Source organism: Scatophagus argus, chromosome 4 (genome assembly GCF_020382885.2).
Source record: "Scatophagus argus isolate fScaArg1 chromosome 4, fScaArg1.pri, whole genome shotgun sequence".
NCBI classification, from domain to species: domain Eukaryota; kingdom Metazoa; phylum Chordata; class Actinopteri; family Scatophagidae; genus Scatophagus; species Scatophagus argus.
This window is the reverse complement of record NC_058496.1, coordinates 3,066,979-3,087,500: the sequence shown is the minus strand read 5'-3', so window position 1 is coordinate 3,087,500 and position 20,522 is coordinate 3,066,979. Positions and strand designations below refer to the sequence as shown.

Here is a 20,522-nt window from a genome sequence, read left to right as displayed (position 1 = left end):
ACAGGCATGATGGGAGAACTGTCTGTGTGGACTCACAGGGACGGACCGAGGGCAGGAGGGGGACCAAAATAGGTACCAGCATCAGGGGAAAAGGCCTGGACAAAGACCAGGGAAGTTTCCAGGTGCAAATAAGCTCAGGTGTTTGATGCAAGCATTTTAAGAATATTTTAAACGTGTTTAAATATTATTTTATATGTTGGAAAAAAGTTGTGTTCACTTCTGTGCCTGTGTGTGAAGCTTTAATCATTTTTATCAAGAGTGGAGTCCAGTATACGCAAGTCATTAGTGAATAAGCAAATGTAAGAATTATGGCTGAATATATAAAAAGGACTAATACATACACCAACCTGTTCTTTTAAGACTTGAGGAAAATAACATTTTAGTTTAACATCTCGGAAGTATTAGAAATAATGGTTGACGGCTCAGGCTCAATTCTTGACATAAGAATTTCTTTTCTGCTAAAACATCAAGCAATTCAATTTAAACATGACAATCCTTATTGTCTTTAAGGTTTTAAATCAAATGAATTCCCGAATGCTTTGCATTAGAAAGCTTCATATTGCCAGTCCTCAGTTATTCTCACATCACTATTTAACTTGGCATACCTGCTGTCAGTGATGCTGCAGTGTCGCTTGTTCTTTTTAAAGGCAGAGTCAGTTTTCCTTTATGCTTGACAAGAGACGTGAAAAGAAGGCCCTGATGGCGGTTTTCTCTGGGAACTGACCAGGTGGACGGAGGGATGGAGGGATGAACACACACACACACACACACACACACATCAGTGTGTATCAGTAAATTGCATCCAGTTCAGTTCTGTTTTTCTTATAATTTCTGAAGGGAGGTTGAAGGGAAAGAGGCTCTTGTACATTTCACATTCAGCCACAGTGGAGGTTCGAGGTCGAGAGGGTAAAGTCAGCGATTTGAAAGGATTGTCTGTAGGGCTGCACTGAGGCCATGAATACAGTAAAACATATTTCATCATGAATGAATGAAAAACAAATTTGCAACATCGAATAAACCTGCAGCCGAGTCCACAGAACAGTTTTAGAGACATTACAGATGTCAGCAGAAGAAGTGGGTGGGTGGGAGTGTGCTGGGGGAGGTGATGGAGTTGTGAGAGCTGAAGGGAGGTGGAAGACTGGGAATGAGAGGAGGAAAGAGAAGGACTGCAGGGAGAGAGGCTGAACGAGGGGATGAATTAATGAACAATCGCCACATGGTGCCCTGAGAGAGAAACTGAGCAAAATGGCAGGAGAAATAAACACAAACTTATCCATGCACAGACACATAGGTGCAACATCCTTCTAAATGTTTAAAGGTCCAATCCTAATTTCTTAACACATTAAGGAGTATATTAAATATTAAACCACCCGTCTTTGCTCGCTACATCTTAGCCTTTCTTCACCCCAGCTCTGCATAAACCACTGATTCTGAATTTCGTTTTACAGTACAAAAAATGTCAAATTTTCGGTTAGCAGGTTTATCGCTTGTGAAATAAATGCATATCGTACATCCCTAGTGCTTATATAAATGAATGATGAAAGCGAAACTTTAAGAGCATTAGATAACACTGACTAGTTATCAATCATTCTGTGTTTCATGTGTGAGCACGATTCTGTGAACATACTGAGGGAAAACTCTTATTCATCGGCCTTGTAAGATATGATCACGCAGAATAAGGCTTTTACATTAGTATTATTAATAATATTAATTAATTTCTCAGGAAGTAAACACAGAGAACAAACACAATCAGGCAGGTTTGGGTTGGGGGCAGAGATTGATGAGAGGTTGTCTCTCTTCTTCTTTGCAGTTATAGGATGTATTTTCCCATGTTTATGGGCCTGCAGCCCATGGAGAACTCCTTGACATGTGCATTGAACTGCAGACTCCTACTGTGTGTGTGTGCGTGTGTGTGTCAATACAGTAATATTCATAGGATATTGTGAAAGTGTGTATAGACAGGGCTCTGTTTACCCTTTCGTCCGCAGGGAGCCTGAGGAGCTGAAAGGTGTGTGTGTGTGTGTGTGTGTGTGTGTGTGTGCGCGCGCATGTGTGCGTACGTGCACACTGCTCAAACGTGTAGTATGTATGAACATGTCTCTGTTCACTGTGCTCTCAGCAGGGAGTGATAATGTTGTTCTGCGGGGGCGCTGAGTGTCCTCAGTGATCTCTCCTGCTCTGCCAGCTCTTTTGTCTAAGCTGCAGCGTGGACATCAGGATTTGACCCCGCTGTCCTCACTGCCCTCTCACCCTCATCTCACCTCCATCTCACCCTTATCCTACTCTAATCCCCTCACTATCATACCACCCAACCCCCCCTTCTGCCACACATACAGTACATATATTCACACATAAACAAAGCTGCTCACTCCCATCTAATCACCGTGGATAAAGGTGTTATGTGTTGGTATTATTTGTGGGTGTGTTTTATCACAATTAAGACCAGTTCTCTCGAAAAGATGTTGCAGCTTGTCTTTTACTTTTCTGAAAATGACAAACATGTTGATACGGCTTTTTCAGTCAGTGTTTTAGTCATTTACTGAGTCACTGGCTGCTCCTCATTGCTGGAACACTGACCTCTTTCTGCTGTGAGCCACAAAACTCAATCAGCCAATTCAACAAATGAAATGTTAAGTATCTTTTAGCAACTAGCACAAATAAAATTACCCTGCCTCCCTTCTTTCAGTCACTTTACTTTCTAAAGTATCTAAAATGTTCTGGTCTTGTTTAAATAGCCATAACATTAAAGGGACAGTTCACCCAAGTACCAAAAGTTTCTCCTCTTACCTGTAGCCCTGTTTGCCCCTCTAGATAACTTTGGTGTGGGTTCCTGAGATATCAGCTGTGGAGACGTCTGCCTTCTTTTGAATATATTGGAACCAGATGGCACTTCACTTGTGGTGCTCAAAGCAACAAAAAATACATTTGGAAAAGCAACGTCTCTTCCCAGAAATCATGACCCGTTTACGCAAGATAATCCAGAGACCTCGGTGTGAGCAGCTTCACTTAAGGAACTATTTTCTGTCCTTATCACCGTGCATAAAGATGTGTGCATCTGCTCATGAATGAGAGGCTAACTAGCTAATGTGACAGTGCGTCCTGTCATGAACAGATACATGCTTCCTTCTGCGCCCTGTTATCATATAGTTAGCAAACCTCGCCCCTGGGTCCTGTTTCCATATGGTATTTTTTTCATCACTGGTGAACCCTAGCCAAATGAACATTAGCCAAGTGCCTAACACTAACAAGTTCATAACACAGCTAGCAATGAGCGTACAACACGTAGCCTGATGAAAGCATAACAATGGACAAGAACGTTCAGAGAGCTTTTCTGCCTCTTTGTCTGTATGCCCTCCTGTCTGATAAAGTTTTCTGAATCACAGTCTCACACTCAGTGTGCTAAAGTTAGCCTCTAATGTTACCATGTCAGAAAGCGATGCCTTCCTCCTCATCATCATTACAGATCTTCTGAGGGCATAAGCTTAATTATTACTTAGCAAGAAAAGATACGGCCTTAAAGTAATTCCACGTTAATTGGTAATGTTGGAGTGCCCCCTGGTGGACAGAAGTAAAACAACCACATGCTAATAGTAGCATTAGGAAGTCAAAAGCCTGTCCAGAGTGTATAGGGAGAGTAAATACTTATAATAAGCTAAAAAACTGAAATATATTTTGAATGTTAAAAATTAAAAAAGAATGAAACTCAAATGGGTTTATAGAGGAAGACTGACAGCAATACTTCAGACCAATATGAAAAGTCAGAACAAAAGCACAGACAGAAATCTCTATTGTGAAATAACTAAATTGTTCAAACTTATGTAGAAAATTGTGTGTTCAAATAGGCTATTGTTCACAGTACGAATCTGGTGAATAAAATTTGTTTTCAGGGCTTTCTGTAGCAAATTGGTTTCCCTCCACGTCCTGGACCCCGCTGTAGTCGCTTACATGTCTAGTAAACGACTGTTGTTGTCACGAAGCACCTTTAAATGACGAGGATAAATGAAACAGCCTCGCCTCCCTTCGTTCTGTCACTTTCCCTCTTTGTGTTAAATTGTTTGGTCTTCCTGTGTTGTCTGTCTCTAATGTAAACACAAACACACAGAGTTTCTTTCAGCTTGCCATCCCTGCTCAGTTTCCTCTTCACTAACCTAACAATGTCTCTGTTCATCTGCCCCCTGCCTCCTCCTCCTCCTCCTCCTCCTCTTCCTCATCTTCCTCTGTCTGTATCTGCCTCCATTCCTGGCTGCTCTCCTTTCTCTCCAATCATGTTTTTTATTTTTTGAAATGAATGCATGATTATTGTCACTTCCTCTGCTGTGTGTCATATTTTTTTGTGTCTCCTTCTGCTGCCCTTTTCACCTTTCTCTCTTCTCTTTATTCCTTCCTTTGTTGATTTCTCTTCATCGCTGACTTTCTCGTGGTCCTCCACTCGGTTCCCTCTCTCTCATCTTCTCCCCCCCATTCGCTCTTGTTCCTCCCTTTTCTCCTTCCCCTTCACTCTGCCTGTTTAATCTTTGCGGATGTCTAATGAAATCCCTGCTGAAATGGACAATTGTTGCTTTGAGAATATTTATAGAAAGGAATAATCAGCCTGGTTGTGTTTGTCTGCACGCCCCCCCCCATCCCCCCCCTTAAAGAAATAATTAGTTGAAGGCAGGACTGTGAAAGCTCTGAGCTTTGAGCTAAACAACAGGCAGACAGGATCGGGAGCACAGAACCATGGGTAAACAACCCAGGCATCATGGGTACCACTGCTGCCAGTGTTTACTTTATTATTATGACTAATATTCTTACTGCACCGTTGACGCAGCTCAACACAATTCAGTACAGACGAGGACTGAAATGTGAATAATGCACAGTGAGGGTGTATCAGTGCAGCTCCCAGTAGGTGTGTGGAGTGGTGGTAATGTAATGTGATATGTTACCCCTGTGAATATCCACTAAAACTCACATTTATGTTGCTGTCGTGTGACTGAACGTAGCTCTTCCCTTGGTGATGAGAGTCTTTTTTTTAATGCAGTATTGTGCTTTAATGGGAAAAACTGATCTCCCAATGCCAGTTGTGCATGATGATTACTACTGAAGGGATTGTGATTTCATTTTTTGACCAGGTTGCAAACCGCTAATTCAGTTTATTGCTCAGTCTTGGTTCACATGCTGTCCACTCTGGTCACTGTGATGTGAGAGATCTCTGCACACATGCAGTCGTGTTTGTTTTCTGTCTCCTCATTTCTCTTTTGCTTCTATTTTTTCCGACGGAGAAAGAAGCTCACTTGTCTGTCAGACAGGTAGATATGTGTTGGAAAAGTCGCAGTCTTATTGGCTCATTTAATTTTCATGATCAACTTGAATGCTGCGATTCCCGCCTGTATATCAGCTATGTGTAAACGTGAGCGACAGAAGTGAGAGACGACTGCTTCCTGCTCAGAAAATCCACATTTCCTTCCCCACGCTTGCTGCTGGATTGTCACACCACTGTTACAGCGGTGACACACTCGTTCTGCTGCTGCACTCCCGATCACTGGGAGCCTCTCAGCTTTCTCTTATTATTTTTCTTTCTTTTTTTTTATTTCAGGCCGTTTCATCTGTCTTTTTTTCTTCCTCTCTCTCTATTTTTGTTTGTCTCCCGACTGCCTGAGTGAGTGAGTCGTCGGTTGTGTTGCGTCGTCTTTGACAGCAGTCTGGGAGCCAAGCTGTCACTCATGCAGCTCCTTGGTCCCACTGTCTTTCTGAAGTCAGTCTCCATTAATATAATAATGGCGTATAGTCGGCGCCACTGAATATTTTACTGTAATGTTCAGCAGAACATTACCCCCACACTCAACGCCACGCAGAGAAAGTCTCACTGTCTGACAGAAACTTTTTATTTTGACTGAAAGGTCTTTGCGAGGTCTGTTTCATCTGTGGAAGTTTTTGTGTTTTTGTTGTGTTTTCCTTTTGGTGCTTTAGGAAAAGTGCGAGGCCCCCGTTTGATAAAGTGACTGAGGGTATTCTTTTTCTTGTCAGGCATCTATTATTGACACTTTCCAGGAATAGGCCTGAGTGCGCTGCGTGTCGCCGTGCTGTATCTGATTCTGCAGTTGTCATCTCAGTAAAACCATGTTGTTCAGTGTTGCGGGCTAAACAGTTTGGTACAACATCCTCATCGTGTCTGAGTACGATCGGAACAGGTGTGCGCGTTCAGGAGGCGTCGCACGTATTTACTGTATGTGACAAATAGTAATGCTTAGTCAGAGACGTGCAGCACCTCACTCACTGTGTACCTCTTGCTTCCCTTCTGCACTTCCCTCTTTGTCCACCTGTCTGTCTCCTGTCCCAGGTGAGCAGGGTGCAGTCACCATGTTTCCTCTTTTCCTGCTGGATCATCACATGACCGCCAGGGAGCTCGGCTTCTGGAACGGCGTCATCGCCATGGGCTTCTCCATCTGCGGGTCGTCCCTGGGAGGCCTGCTGCTCGCTCAGTTCAGGTAGCCTTCATCGACACCATCGGTTCCATCGGTTCCCTACTGCGGCACTGTTTTGGGACGATGACAGCATTTTTGAGGGGTTTTAAAATTAATTGGGGCTGAAGGGAAAATTCAAAAAACTGCTTGTGAAAATTAAAAACTGCACACTGTGAAAGCGCAAACGTCACAAAAGCCGTATTCTTCCATGGCGTTGTCCAACACTCACTGCATGGCCTCTAACAATTCACCTCACTTAAGATCCGTCTGCAGTTATTTCCTCAGTAAATAAATCAATCACTTTGTATATATAGATGTCAAGAAATACTGAAAAATGCCCATCACAGTTTCCCAGAACCCGGGGTGTTGTCTTCAAGGACTTTGTTTTGCTCGACCAGCAGCCAAAAAAACCAAAGGCCTTCAGTTTACAGTAACGGAAAATTAAGACAACAAGCGAATATTCACATTTGAGGAGCAGGAAGCCGTCACTTTTGGCAGCTTTTCTAAAAAAAGCTTAAATGTTTCACCTTTCAAAAAATCAGACCAGTGTGTTTCTGTGAAACCTCCAGTTTCCAGCAGTGGGGAAAAAGGTGAAGAAAAGATATGCACCACGAGAACACATCCCACTGCCTCACACACCATCATCTTCCTCCTCAGCCTGCTCCTCCTCTTCCTCCCTCCTCCAAGCTTTTTGTGTACACTGACTCCCTCTTTCCCGCAGCTTTCTTCCTTCTGCTTTACCTTCACTGTGAGCCCGTGCCCATAGCCTGTGTGTGTGCGTGTGTGTTCTGCCTGTCTGACTGTGTGTGTACAGTAATTTAAGTAAACATAGCCTTGTTTGAGAGCTCAGGGACCCCCTGTGTCTGGTGTGTGGTGTGAGAACAGCATGAGCAGCAAATCCATCACAAATACGCACACACACTCACACACACTCACACCCCTCAGGGTTTGATCGCAGAGACAACATGCTGCTCTAGATGAATTTACTTCTCCGTTTTACAGACAGATACTAAGATGTTAGACTTTGTGATTAATACGTCAAAATGGCTGCATTGCAGTTTATTGGATTGACTTTATTAGACTGATTAGATGTCGCGACCGTGTGATCTTTTTGCCTTTTAATGTCCCAATACTGATAGATACTGATGATGCATTCAGAGACATTTCTCTAATTCCCCCCTTCAGCATATTGACATTGTGCCATTTTGTGCCTGACCATCGTTGCGTAAGTTTTTACATCTGCTTATAGCAGCATCACATCATAGCACCACCCTGCCTATGGCCAGTGTGATGTAATGGGAACTATAAATAACAACAATGCCTTTACGGAGGATAGTGTGTTAGTTCCCACAGCATGCATTACTCTTAACAAACTTCCCTCCATGTCTGGAAGATGTTTTGCTTTTTGGCTTGGTTCCTACAGTACAGCAGTCGATGAAGCTGAACTTCTGCTCCGACTCATGTCATGTCTTTTTGTTGCTTGTGTTTTCAGCCGGCTCCCAGGTTTTCCCCTCTTGTAAAGTGACACTAGTAAACACAGAGCAAGACTCCAAAGGCAACATTTTTGTTGAGGGAGGAAAGCGCTTTGAAAAGATGTCATTGTCGTCCTCTGCCTTTCGATCTTTCGCTCTTTTCTCTCTTCCGTCTCACTTGCAAAGGACTCGGTAACTTGTAAAGGCAGCAAAATGTTCACACCCTGACAAAGGCGGGAAACATCAGCCAGATGACTTCTTCTGGTGTAGATGGAAATTCTCAGGGAGTCGGATGCACTGTAAAAGCTGTTTAGACTTTTTAGTCTTTACTGGTTTCAGTTTCTGGCTGTACCGTGAGTTCAGGTATCTGCAGGTGTACTGGGACATGTGTGAGAACTGCTCTCTCCCAGTTTTTATCTCCAGTTTAGTACAAGGCAACAATTATGTGTCCCCTTGTTTGACTTGTAATCAAGCTGCTTCGTGTAATAAAACAGCTAATTAATCAGAGTGGGCAGATACTAATTTAATGATTTTTGTTAAAATTTCTTAAAATCCATCTTGCTTTGATAGTTTTGGTTCCCACCCAGTGTCAGATGAACACCTCTTGCTTGCCTCCTCCCATCTTACACACACACACACACACAGGGAAAGTGCTGTCTGCTAGGCTGTGGTCCCACCTTTAAAAGCTTCGTTGGAAGGTTTATCCTCCCCGCCATCAGAAATGGCTGAGTGGTCAGTGAATGACCCCCTTCACAACCACCAGCGGCAACCTGAGAACATGGCTATTCTTATCTGGGCCCAGCCCGTGTGAGGTGGCGGCCAGGCAGGTTCTTTTTCTCTCTCTCTCTCTCTCACACACACAAACACACACACACACACAGCCTCAGCATCTCTTGAGAGTGCGTGATATGAAAGGCTGTCATTGAGACGGGAGGTAAACGAGCAGCAGAGAGAAGAATGTCTTTAGCATGTGAATGATGCAGGATTGGTTTTCCAGTAGAGAAGCAGAGGCTGGGAGAGATGGAGAGGTGAGAAAATACGGAGAAGCAGGGAGGAAGGAAAGACATTTTTTAAAAAAGTGAAATAAATAGAACTAGTTCATTTAAAGGAACAGTCAGAATTTTTTAAAGTGAACGGGGAACTTAAGCTGTTCTCTTCAAGTCACCAGACTCCTTTGACTAAAACAGTAATTTTACATCCCAGAAAATGTGTGTCGCTGGTCTTCCTCCGCCACAAGTTTGTGTTACTGTGTGACTTCTGTGTTTTAAAGGATTAGCTTTAATCCAAACTAACATGCAACGCACTGACGATGGATAAGTACCTCATACAACTGCACTGCAAAAATGCAAACTAGCCCTTTAAGGTCTGTATTACAGGACATTTGTAGGATGCAAAATGTTTTATCACTTCACCACAAAAGGTCCTCTGCTGTCCTTTAGAAACACTTTAATGCTCTCCAATAAACTCACCACACACACACGGGTGAGTGTATTTAGTCGTGCTATTTGAAAGGGACCAGGATGGAGCAAATGTGAAAGAAAACACACTCACCTGGGCATCTTTGTGGCTTAGAAGTCCAACACGCTGCCCACATTAGAGCTGCAACGATAAAAAACACAAATGAATGTGACTTTCAGGAGCAAATGACGGGATGGCGCACACGGGCCTGATAAGGTGAACGTCACTCGATTTTGAACTGTTGGTCAGGCAAAACAAGACGTTTGAGAACGTCACTTTGGGCTCTAGAAAATACTGATGGGCATTTTTCTGATGTTTGTAACGGCTCAGACTGATTGATTACAAAAGCAGTTTAAGTTGTGGACCATATAATCAGAACATACCTGTTGAAGTTCAGTCGTCCACTGTGAAATACAGGAACACTTTCAGAAGTAGTCTGTGCTTCACGCTTAAAAGAGCTTTGAAATAAGTGAGCAGTGACTCGGCTGGGTCGGTTTTGATGGGCTGGTGTTTGGTCACGCCTCTGGACTCGGAAAAGTTTGCAGAGAAGAGCGTGAAACTTTTAAGCTCAATCATGGACTGAAGGTGTTTGTGATTAAAAAATCTGATATCCTGCTTTGTGTGTCAGGCCTCCTCTTCCTCGCTGCCTTTCTTACACATAAATAATTACATGCAAAAAAAACCCCACACACAAACAAACACACACGCAGTCCTTTGAGTGGCAGGCATCCTCTGTGTGATTGGCATTGTTAATCCCTGATGTCACCCAACGGTGTGAGTGTGTGTGTGTGTGTGTGTTAACAGTGATTAATTATCGTCCTCATGCTGGGGATCTCCTTAGGTTATTGATTACGTCACGAACCAAACCCACAGGGGGATGATTTTCTTGCACTAACAGGGAATCAATTAGTGTCTGGGGACTTGTTTACTTCTGCACGTGCACGCATGTTACTGTGTTTGCACATGCGTGTGTGTGTGTGTGTCAGTAACAGTCGTACAGAGAGGGGTTGGAGGCCGTCTGTCTGATCCTCTGGTCTCTCCTCAGCATCGGGGCTCTGATGCGACGTGTGTTTGTACTGCGCACCATCAGCATGGTCTTCCAAAGCTCTCTGCTCACCGTACTGGAACCATCACCACTCATGAAAGGTGAGAGTCAGACTGGAATACAGTCGCACCAGTTGAACTGGAACCCAGTTTCAGCACACGTTACCAAGCGTTCCTGTTGATCCTGTATAATCGGGTTTGTCTGTTTCTGTTGGTGCTCTGGTAAATGAAATACCGGTACAAGGAAGTGATAGGAGGACAAGAATAATTAAAGAAGTTAGTCTCTGCACACACTGTCCTCCTTTGACCCCAGCTTTCCTGAATAAACGCACAGTTACTAACAGAAATACAGTGCTGGATGTCCCAAATGTAGCACCACATACACCGTCTCAGAAAAGCCCGACAAAACTCACACTGACAAAACTTTACGAGCGGATAATTAGATTGGGAGAAGTTTGCTTTTGTTGAGAGTAAGATACCAAGTCTGCTGTTTAAATACACTCCTTAACCACTTCAGTATTACGCAAAATGGTGAATTAAAAGTCTAAAATATCACAATGTCGTTAACCGGACGCAGCAGAAGTGCATTAGGGAACAGGGACAGTCAGGGATGATGCCAATAAAAAGGTGACCTGTCAGTCACCTGCAGTACCTGCAGTAATGGTTTTCAACCTGGGCTTGGGACCCCCCCAGAGGATCGCAGGATGTTATCAAGTGTTATCAAGATACAGTCATGGGAAAAAGAAAGAAGAGCATCTCTCCACCACATAAAACAATGTCCTTTCTTTTAGCTTTTTTCTTTTTGAAAAGTTTTAACTGCTCAGGCCCTTAAAGATAATGAACAGGAAGTAGACAGACATCACTGTGTCATCTGACCAAGTCTGAAGGAGGAGAGACACAAGTCACAGTCTCTCCTGGTTGGCTCTCAAAGAGTCGCACTGATGATAGAGAGAAGTTCACACCCTGATCATTTCTCACTCGTACTCAGTCGGCCAATCGCTGTGTAAACCGGGTGTGGATGTCAGGTTGCGAACTGCTGGCCCGATGGTCCGTATTGAAGGAGCGCAGGGGTGGATGATGCAGAGGACACTGACTGTCTCTGTCTGTCTCTCCGGAGAGCCATTGAGTTATTAATGTCTGAATGACACATCTGATTGTGTTACACAGCCAGTCGTGAAGCTTTGGGGATTCAGATGTGCACCTTTCATCTCTGTCAGAGTTGTCTGTTCCCCTATCAAGCCTCTCAGACTGAAAGTTGAGTCCCACCCCACACTCCCCTCCATTCACTTTGCTTTAAACCCAGAACAAAGATTTCAGGAAAACTCAACCAAAAAAAAAACAAAACAAAAAGAAACATTCAGTTTCAGATTTTTCAATATTACATGATAACCCGCCGCTTCCCACTCTTCCAGTCTGATCAGTCGGTGCATCTGTGTGACTCCAACAGTCTTGTGTCGCTGACTGAAGAATCTTATTCAGGAAAAACTCTGGCGGCTTGAGTGAATAATTCAGTGTTAGTGGGAGCAGAGACAGATAGGCTCTGTGGTTCCTCTGTGTTTCCCCACTAACACCGCTCTGCCACTTCCCCTCAGAGGATACTCTACATGTGTTTTGGGGACGAGGGAGGGAGGCGGGGGGGAGACACTTCAGCAGCTTACCATTTCTCTCTGCTTTGTCTCCGTACTTCGACTCCAACGTCGAGCGGTGAAGCGAGAGGCGTAGCAGAGCAGGCAACACTGTGAAATTTCTACTTTTCTGCCTTTTTGATAAGAAAATGTGAGAACGTATTGTGCCTGTCTCTGCTCAGGTATGGCCGTCTTGAGCATGAGTGTTCAACACTTCCTGGGCGGCCTCATCACCACGCTCACCTTCACTACCATGATGCATTGCACTCAGCGGGCCGAGGAAAGCATTCAGGTAAATACTGGACGACAGGCCCCGTTCTGAGGCCCCGGCTGCTGTTATTTAATAATTCGACTCTCTTGTCGCTGTCCTTTTCTGGTGTTAATTGTCTCATTCTTCGGTGTGAGATCATCTCCTGTGGCTCCACAGACAACACAATATCTCCTTCTTTTCTTCCACTCTTTCCTATCCGTTTAAGCGTGCTGTTATATAATTGTAGGTCATTTCCTTTTGCTGTCGTGGGGAGGGGGGGCACCACACCTGTCATCACCTGTACCTGTCACTTTTCATCAGCTGTTTCCACCTGGAAAACGTCAGGCCCAGTCTCTATTCATTGCTTCTTGTTGTCCTCCTTCTTTCCTGTGACCTCCTCCATCCTCTCACTGACGGATCGTCCCTCCTACCACCCCACTCTGTCTCTTTGTCATTCTGTAGTCCCTTAAATGCTCCCTTTTCCACTCCTGACTTTTTTCCTCTCCTCTCTCGTTCTCTCCTCTTTGACATAACTCCTTTTGTCCTCGTCGTAACTGGGCCATCGTTGCCTGGAGGTGATCGCTGTTCGCACAGCCATTCAGACGTCACTCAGTCAATCTCTGAAGGTGACAAATTATCATTTAAATTGCTGTCACTCTTAAAAAAGTGGAGAAGAAAAGAGGGGGGAGAGAAATCACAGGCTGCAGCACAGATATCAGGTTACCAATAAAATAAATAAGAGAAGAGAATCAGTCACAACATGCGATGATGAGAACGGCGGTTAATTCGAGAGGTTCTCATGACACATATACTGTTTGCTTTTTAGCGTCCGTGTGTGTGTGTATGTGTGTGTGTAGGAGCGCACAGGAGGGGAGAGCATTAGCTCGAATGTGCTCGTTGTGTGTGTGTGTATATGTGTGTGTTATTGAAGGTATCCAGTGACAGAAAGCTGATAGTGTGAGTGCTTGTTAACGATCCCCAGGAGAAAGAAACCAAATCTGTTAAACAAGTTGCTGAGAATAAAGACACTCCACTTAGCTGTGGTCACACGGGCTCTCAGTGTACAGACCACAGTCACAGCTCAGAGACTCACCAGCAGATCATCCGATTCATGCCATTTCATTTTCAGCCGTCGTTTCCCAGTGACGAGGGCTCCCGCAGGTCCCCTAAAGAGTCTTAAAGGAACAGTTCACCCAAAAATAACAACAAAAAAAACAAATCAATTACCTGCTCACCCAGCATGCTGATGGAAAGTGGGGTGAAGTTTCTCAGTCCACAAAACATTTCTGGAGCTTCACAGTGAAACAGCATTGCAGCGTTCTGCTAACTGAAGAAGCTGGGATCCCATAAACTGGCTTCATACAGATCATACAGTGAAATCTAAGGCCTCGAGCCCCCAACCTGCCTTCCTACACCCTTTTTAAACCCTGTCTGATGAGCGCAGACATACACTACAAAATGTAAATCTTTTCAAGCCACTGAATGAGCTGCATGAAGACATTTTAGATAAGTCCTCAGCTTCTTCAGCTGTTCAGGAGAAGACTGCAACGCTGTGAAGGTCCAGCTGAAGGTAAACTCAGTTTCTCAAGGTGACATTTGTGGAATCGTCATTCTTTTGTAACGCAGAAGAACAACATATGCATGAAAATGCTTTTGATTTATGTCAACATAGGCTTCTTACATATGAAATCTGTTTTCATTTGATGGAAGGATCAAAGACATTTTATAGAATGAAGAAAAGGATCCTGCGCATAATGAATGAAGCTGTCAGGTCGATGATCCAGGTGTCACTAGAGTCCTTCTGTTGTGCTGGAGTTACCTTCCTCACCTGATGCTGTAGGCAGAAGGGGGAGATTTGGGGGAGGTTAGGTAATCTCTGTCCCCCTCTCTCTCTCTCTCAGCCCGTCTTGAATGCCTTCAGGCTGGGATCAGATACTCCTCTTCGTTTGGCTTCCGTTCATCGTCTCAGGCTGTGATCTCACGCTTCCTGTTTCAGGCTTCCTTCTGTCTTTTTCTCTTCATTTTTCTCTTCTGTCACTTCCTTTTGCACTTTGGGGCTTTTTCCTGAGAATGACTCTTTTTCTCTCGTCTGTCGTTGCTGATTGTTCGGGGTTACTGGTTCACATAAGCTGTGTCAGCAGTGTGCCACCTTTTCTACCCGAGTTACCGTCTTTACTTTCCCATCTACCACTTCCTCCTACTTACAGCATGCCTTTATTTTTCAAACCCTCTCCTTCCACTCGTGTCCTTTTCCTTTTCCTGCTTTCCTCCCTCTCCTCCTCGTCCTCCTCTCACTCTCCTCATCCATCCCCTTCCTCTCTCCTGCAGGCGACCCACTACAGTTTCCTGGCGACCCTGGAGGTTCTGGGGAAGCTGACGTTTGGCGCTCTGGCCGGAGGCGTGGTGGATTGGTTCGGTTTCCAAGTTGCCTTCCTCTTCTTCCTCACGCTGTCCGCCGGGACGGCCCTGCATGTGTGGACGGCCACCTTCACTGGTGCTCTCAGGGAACACCAGCTCAAAGAACAGCCCAAGTGAGATGAGGATCGGGGGGAGTGACGGGTCCTGATCTGGGGCCCCTGCAGGTGTTGAAATATCTTGAGTTTGATATGTTGACTTTTGTTTTATTTTGTTTTGTTTTTTTTTTAAGGAGAAATCAGCCATCTTTATCGCAATGTTTTTTGTCATTTCACTGGCAAAACTGGCCTTATTTATTTTGCATTTGAAACGTCTGGGAAAAGTCTTAATACTTACTGGAGTGTGGTGAACGTTTGCAGGTCCTGCGTTGTGTTTAAACCTGGGCTCTCGCTTTACACATTTTTGTGTGTAAATGATTCATAAGATTTTACTCTTAAACAAAATCTCTGTAGGGATCCCTTCCGTAATGTTGCCGGTGGCTAAAAAAAGACCTTTCACTGGACATTGACTTTGACAGCTGGATCAAGTTGCAGCTGTAAGGGTGATCCACTGAATTATCAATCATTTCCACACCAAAATATATAAATAGAATGTCGGGGTTTTAAAACACCTGCATTTCAATGAGGATGAGTGTTGTTGTTCTGAGAGGTACTTCGGGAAATATTAATGAAAGCTGTTTCTTATCATCTGAGCCATTTTAATGATTTAAAAAGGCAGCAATAAGAGCTGTAGCCAAAAGCAATATCGCTGTGTTGTGACGTTTGTTCTGTCATATTGTACTGTATATGAACACGTTTGTCATTCTTCTGAGTTGTCTGGTTTACAGGTCTAACTGAACGAATCTCTAGAATAAGAAGAAGAAGAAGAATCAACTTTATTGGCAGTATATATATTTTTACATACACACACTGAATTCGTCTTCTGCATTTGACCCATCCTTAGTTGAACACACACATGCAACACCCGGCAAATTACATGCAGTGAAACACACACAGGAGCAGTGGGCAGCATCAGGCGCCCGGGGAGCATATTGGGGGGTTAAGTGCCTTGCTCAAGGGCACATCAGCCGGCTAATAGAGGGGGGGAGTATTTTTTCGCATTAATCACTCCACCACACCCAAATTTTTCCTGCCCGTCCAGTGGGGGAATCGAACCGGTGACCCTCCGATCACAAGCCGCTTCTCCAACCTCTAGGCCACGGCTGCCCCCATTGTTTTTTTTTTTTTTTTTTTTTTTTTTTTTTTTTTTTTTTTTTTTTTTTTTTTTTTTGTCTACTACCTCGTATCAGCGCTGTATGGTACGACACACAGGAAGTGAATGTACAGTCGCTGCACCAAGTAGAGCACACATTCATTCACAGCACAATAGTGGCAACACACACACACACACACACACACAATATGTTACCTAAGCAACAACAGTTTGCCAAAGTAGTTTGGGCGTGTTTCATGTGAGAAAAAAAATACATTAAAAATATAGTTCGGCTACAACAGATTTTCAGAGTAAAATCTTTCTCGTGTTTGGATTCGAACAGGTCAGCGCTGACCTCAGCCTTACACACTGCATGGTGCCATCTCGTCTCAGTTTGTCAGTCAGAGAATCAGGCTTGTGAATAAACTCAAACTCAAAACTTGAAAAACCAAAACTTCAGGCATTGGCTGCTTTGTTTCACTCTTTCGTCTTAATATAAAATAATAACGTACTATGAAATATACTGCAACTCTCCACGGTACAGTACACTATGTGCCATACACATATGACATAATTTTATCCAGGCTTAAAATATGAATGAAATAGCAGCAGGGAATGTTATTTATCACCAGGCTCTGTAGGAGATTGGAGTAGAAATTCTTAAAAAAGTCTTAAATGTAAAGGTAACTTCAGTGTTTTTCAAACTGGACCATATACAAGGGACAAACAGTGGACATCAGAGGGACAACCAGAAGATACGAAACAAGTGGTGGGCTGAGACAGATAGTTCTGACTGTATTACAAGTCAGTGCACCATCAAAATGATTTTCAAGCTGTTATTTTGAGGTAAAATAGTTACATAAAGTTGCTTTAAACTGCTTGTTTTTGCCACCGACTGGTTCAGGTTGTCATTGTGTGAAAACATAATGTGGAGGATCCCCACCAGACTGAACATGTTCATGTGTAACGCAGTGAGTCAGTGGTCTGGTGGTTGTTGGAACAGTGAATAGATGAACCAAGAAGGCTTTGCTGAGTTTTATTTTGTTTTCATTGGGTTTGAATGAAGTGGGAGTTACATTGATGTGTGATGAACAAAAAGGATTTTCACTCTTTTTAAAAAAACTGGTCCCTTCATTGGGGACCAGTAGGGATCCCTTCATTAATGTTGTGAGAGTCAGGCAGTGGTAAAAACAAGCACTTCACTGAATACTGGACGAATTTTCAAAAACTGTTGTCCTCGTTTGTCATTTAGACAAAAAAAGAAAATATGTGAAAACAGGGTCCAGCTTGAAAATACTTCCTTTAAACACTGATATTGTGTTGGCAGGAGACCAGCAGATGAGGCAGGTATGAACTGGGTTACATGAAGGAGAACATCCGGTCACTCACCTGCTTTCACCCGCACAATAAATAAAGCAATGCTGTACCATGTTATTACTGGTTCACCCATGTATCCAGGTCCTCTGTCATGAGATTTGCACAAAAAATAAAGCTGCTGAGTAAATCTTGGGTCTGGTGTTGTCATTGTTGTTGTTGTTGTGTGGCCTCTGATACTCACCTCCTGTCACCAGGTTTTTACCACTTTTTCTGCCCCCCCAGGGGAGAAGTCCTGTGTGGCTGCCGAGGACGCTCCCACCTTTGAAAATCCACCGCGGCTTAAAGCTCCTCCGAACACAACAGTGGCTCTCTGCAGCGTACTGGCTGAGGGCGACAGGAGTGAATAGGGCCCGTGTCACAGGATCCACAACCCATACGGCTCTAATGACACAACAAATGCTGTGAAGGAGGATTAGGCCTGCTTACACGGCTCCTCAATACACCTCCACTTTACACTTTCTCACCCGGCCTCATTATCTGGGCGTACTGTTTGTGTAGTGGGAGAGAGAGGGAGGGTTCGAGGAGAGAGGTTTATGTTTTATCCTCTCGCCGTTGTCAGAAAAGAGCGAGCGGCCTGTTTGGTTTGGTGTCCTGAAAAGTCACACGAAACCACGAGTCCATGTAGAGTTATGAGTTCTGTATGTGAGAGAGGAGGTTATTAATTTATCTGTTTTTATCTGTTTCCTGAGCAGCGTGACATCCCGTAAATCATCAGGAAGAGCAGCTACTGTGTTCACAGTTAGATTAAGTTGTACAAGCATCAAGTTCACCAGTTTCCGTCACAGAAGAGACCAAATTTGTTTCATTTAGATGCCACCTTGAATATGAACAACATGTATGAAAGTTCTCTAAACGGTTAAAAAACAAATTTAAATTTGATGCACCTGAACTGAAAAAAGAATTAGTTTTATTTTCAACTGATTGTCTGTAAAGAAAGTGAAGCCAAAACATCAGGCCCCTCCCCCTCCTCGTTAGCAGATGGGATATGGGCCAAACTAAAAATTCAAAGTTCATGTCAAATGAATTTTTCCCAGAGATGGTTTCTGTTATTTTACGTAGTTCTTATCACGCTGATGTTTGTTCAGTTCATTTATCTGATATGTTTGGTTTTAATGCGATATCTCATTCTATAAACAAGAGGTGAAACGTGATGATTGACAGCTCCTGATTGGGTCAGACAAACAATCACTACTGCACAGACTCTGGCTCCAAATGATGTCATCAGAACAACATGGCAGCGCTCGTATCCAGGATATTTTGGCTTCACTTTTGTTCAGTGGGAGGAACACACTGACCACCTTCATGTTTGTAATATTCTGAAACCTCAATACACTGGAGGTTAACTGACACACAAACAATCTCCTGATTACTCTGGATGGCACACACAACAGTTTTCTACTGGGGACTATTTTCTCCTGAGGAAAGCAGTTCCAGCTAGTAAAACAAAAAAATAAAAGGAGGATTGTGTTAACTACAGCCATATCGTTTGCTAACTGTTTTAGAGCCCGCGTGCAGACAAACGTGGACGAGTAGACGAGTGGTCTGGATCCTACAGTGGCTGATGAGAGTGAGACCTCCCACTGAGGTTGCCAGATTGGCAGAAACCCCCCGTGGAGTGTGTGTGTCTCACGGCCACCCTGTCACCATTACAGTGGGAGTGGTGGATTTGATGTGCCTGGTCTCTTACATGTCAGCCGGCAACTTTGAGGAATAATAACAGTCACGGGAATTGCGTAGGTCTTGTTGCCAAGTGTGAGAGAAGCTGTCTCGATCTACTGGGCATGTGCTGTAAACATTAAGTGCCCCTTACACCTAAAAGTGTTATCAGAGTACACGCATCAGGCAGTTATCCAGTGAATTCTTCGAAACAGCAGCGCACATGGCACTTGTGTTTGTTCATGTGTGAATTCCTCAGCTGTTATCATCAGAATCAGATTCCCTGTATGGAAGAGCAAAGGCTGGGCACTCTTTTATGTCAACAGCTATTCAGTTTCAGGCATCAACAATCAGGCTGGGGCACAAGTCTGGTCACACCACCAACTTTATACCCGTATCGCACAGGGCGCTCGGCAAAAGGATAGGTCTGCTCATTCAGCAAGTGCCAAGGCTGATCCGCCAAGCAAAACGTCACCAGGCGTGCCACAATGACGCCCAAACAATAGGAAACACGGAAATAATAAGGCAGATTTTATGAGCCACCGAGAATGGAGAGCGAGCGAGCGAGCGAGAGAGAGAGAGAGAGAGGGAGTTCACTGATGGTAGAGTTACCTCCGGGGAGAGAGGAGGGAGAATGGGAGGGAGTCAGAGAGTGCAACATGTTTTAATCTCAGCAAACAAAGGTGTTGTATCGCTTTTTTTCTCCCCCTCCATTGTCTCTGAGCACCCCGGGAGGAGAGAGGTGTTGGCTTTTTGCGCTGCTTTTGTCTTGTGGCCGGCAGAATGGCCTTCTGGGAAACCTGAGTGGGCAGGTGGAGGAGCGATGAGCAGCATCAGGTGTCGCAGAGTTTCCTCCACCGGTGTTTACTTTTTGTTTATTTGCAGAATGAGAGACATGGACACCTCTCTCTGCCTCACAAGCCCCTCTCCTTCCCACAGCTTCGGCTTTTGTCTTTGTTATCCTCCTCTGTTTTCTAAACTAACTTCTTCACAGGGTGTTTTTGTTTGTGTTTGCGCTTTAGGACACGTTTTTATCAGAAAAACACAAGAAAATCGTAGTCATCTGGTGTGATTACAAAAAGAAAAGGAAGGACAATTTGTATCTGAAGACATGCTGCAGTTTAAATCTACATTTTCATCAAACTATGGATTAACTGACTTGGTTTTGTTTTTTCAGGGTGAAAACCTGTAATTTTACATACATACTATACAATCAGAGCAAAAACTCAACATCATAGATCATGTAGCATAATCAGTGAAGGAATTTAACTGAGTGCAATTTACTCAACTCAAACTCAATTTTTAGGCAACTGAATTTTACTTGAATGTTTCCAACTTTCTGCTACTTCCACTCTTCCACATATTCTACTTTTAACTCCACTATATTTATCTGATAACTTCAGTTACTCTGTGTTGATAGGCTGTCACTCGAGACCTCTGACCAATCAGATTGTGTTGTGGGCGGGACATTGAGATCACAGAGTGGTCACCACAGACAGGAGAGGGAAAGTAACCCAGTTTTAAAATAATTTTAATTTTATTTTAACCTATTTTTTTTAAAGTAATTCATTTTGTTTGAAATTAATTTATG

General features: G+C 43.8%; 2 protein-coding genes across 5 annotated transcripts in view; one reads left to right on the top strand and one right to left on the bottom strand.

Moving 5' to 3' along the window:
• mfsd3 (major facilitator superfamily domain containing 3) overlaps positions 1-17,012 on the top strand; it is a 20,170-nt gene extending 3,158 nt beyond the window's left edge. The window contains exons 3-8 of one of the 2 annotated variants that reach the window (XR_006843207.1): positions 6,320-6,467; positions 10,419-10,519; positions 12,225-12,334; positions 14,621-14,874; positions 15,534-15,550; positions 15,978-17,012. Coding sequence is in view for 1 of the 2 variants with exons in the window: in XM_046386882.1 (XP_046242838.1) it covers positions 6,320-6,467; positions 10,419-10,519; positions 12,225-12,334; positions 14,621-14,827 (566 nt within the window). In the remaining variant the exon portion in view is untranslated. Of the gene's footprint in view, positions 1-6,319; positions 6,468-10,418; positions 10,520-12,224; positions 12,335-14,620; positions 15,551-15,977 lie in introns of those variants that run through there. The other variant, XM_046386882.1, reaches the window with a different exon arrangement.
• Positions 17,013-17,393: 381 nt separating this feature from the next.
• Positions 17,394-20,522, bottom strand: part of trpm6 (transient receptor potential cation channel, subfamily M, member 6) — a 97,897-nt gene continuing 94,768 nt past the window's right edge. For all 3 annotated transcript variants that reach the window (XR_006843203.1, XR_006843202.1, XR_006843205.1), the window contains one exon: positions 17,394-17,656. The gene's annotated coding sequence lies outside the window, so the exon portion shown is untranslated. The remainder of the gene's footprint in view (positions 17,657-20,522) is intronic.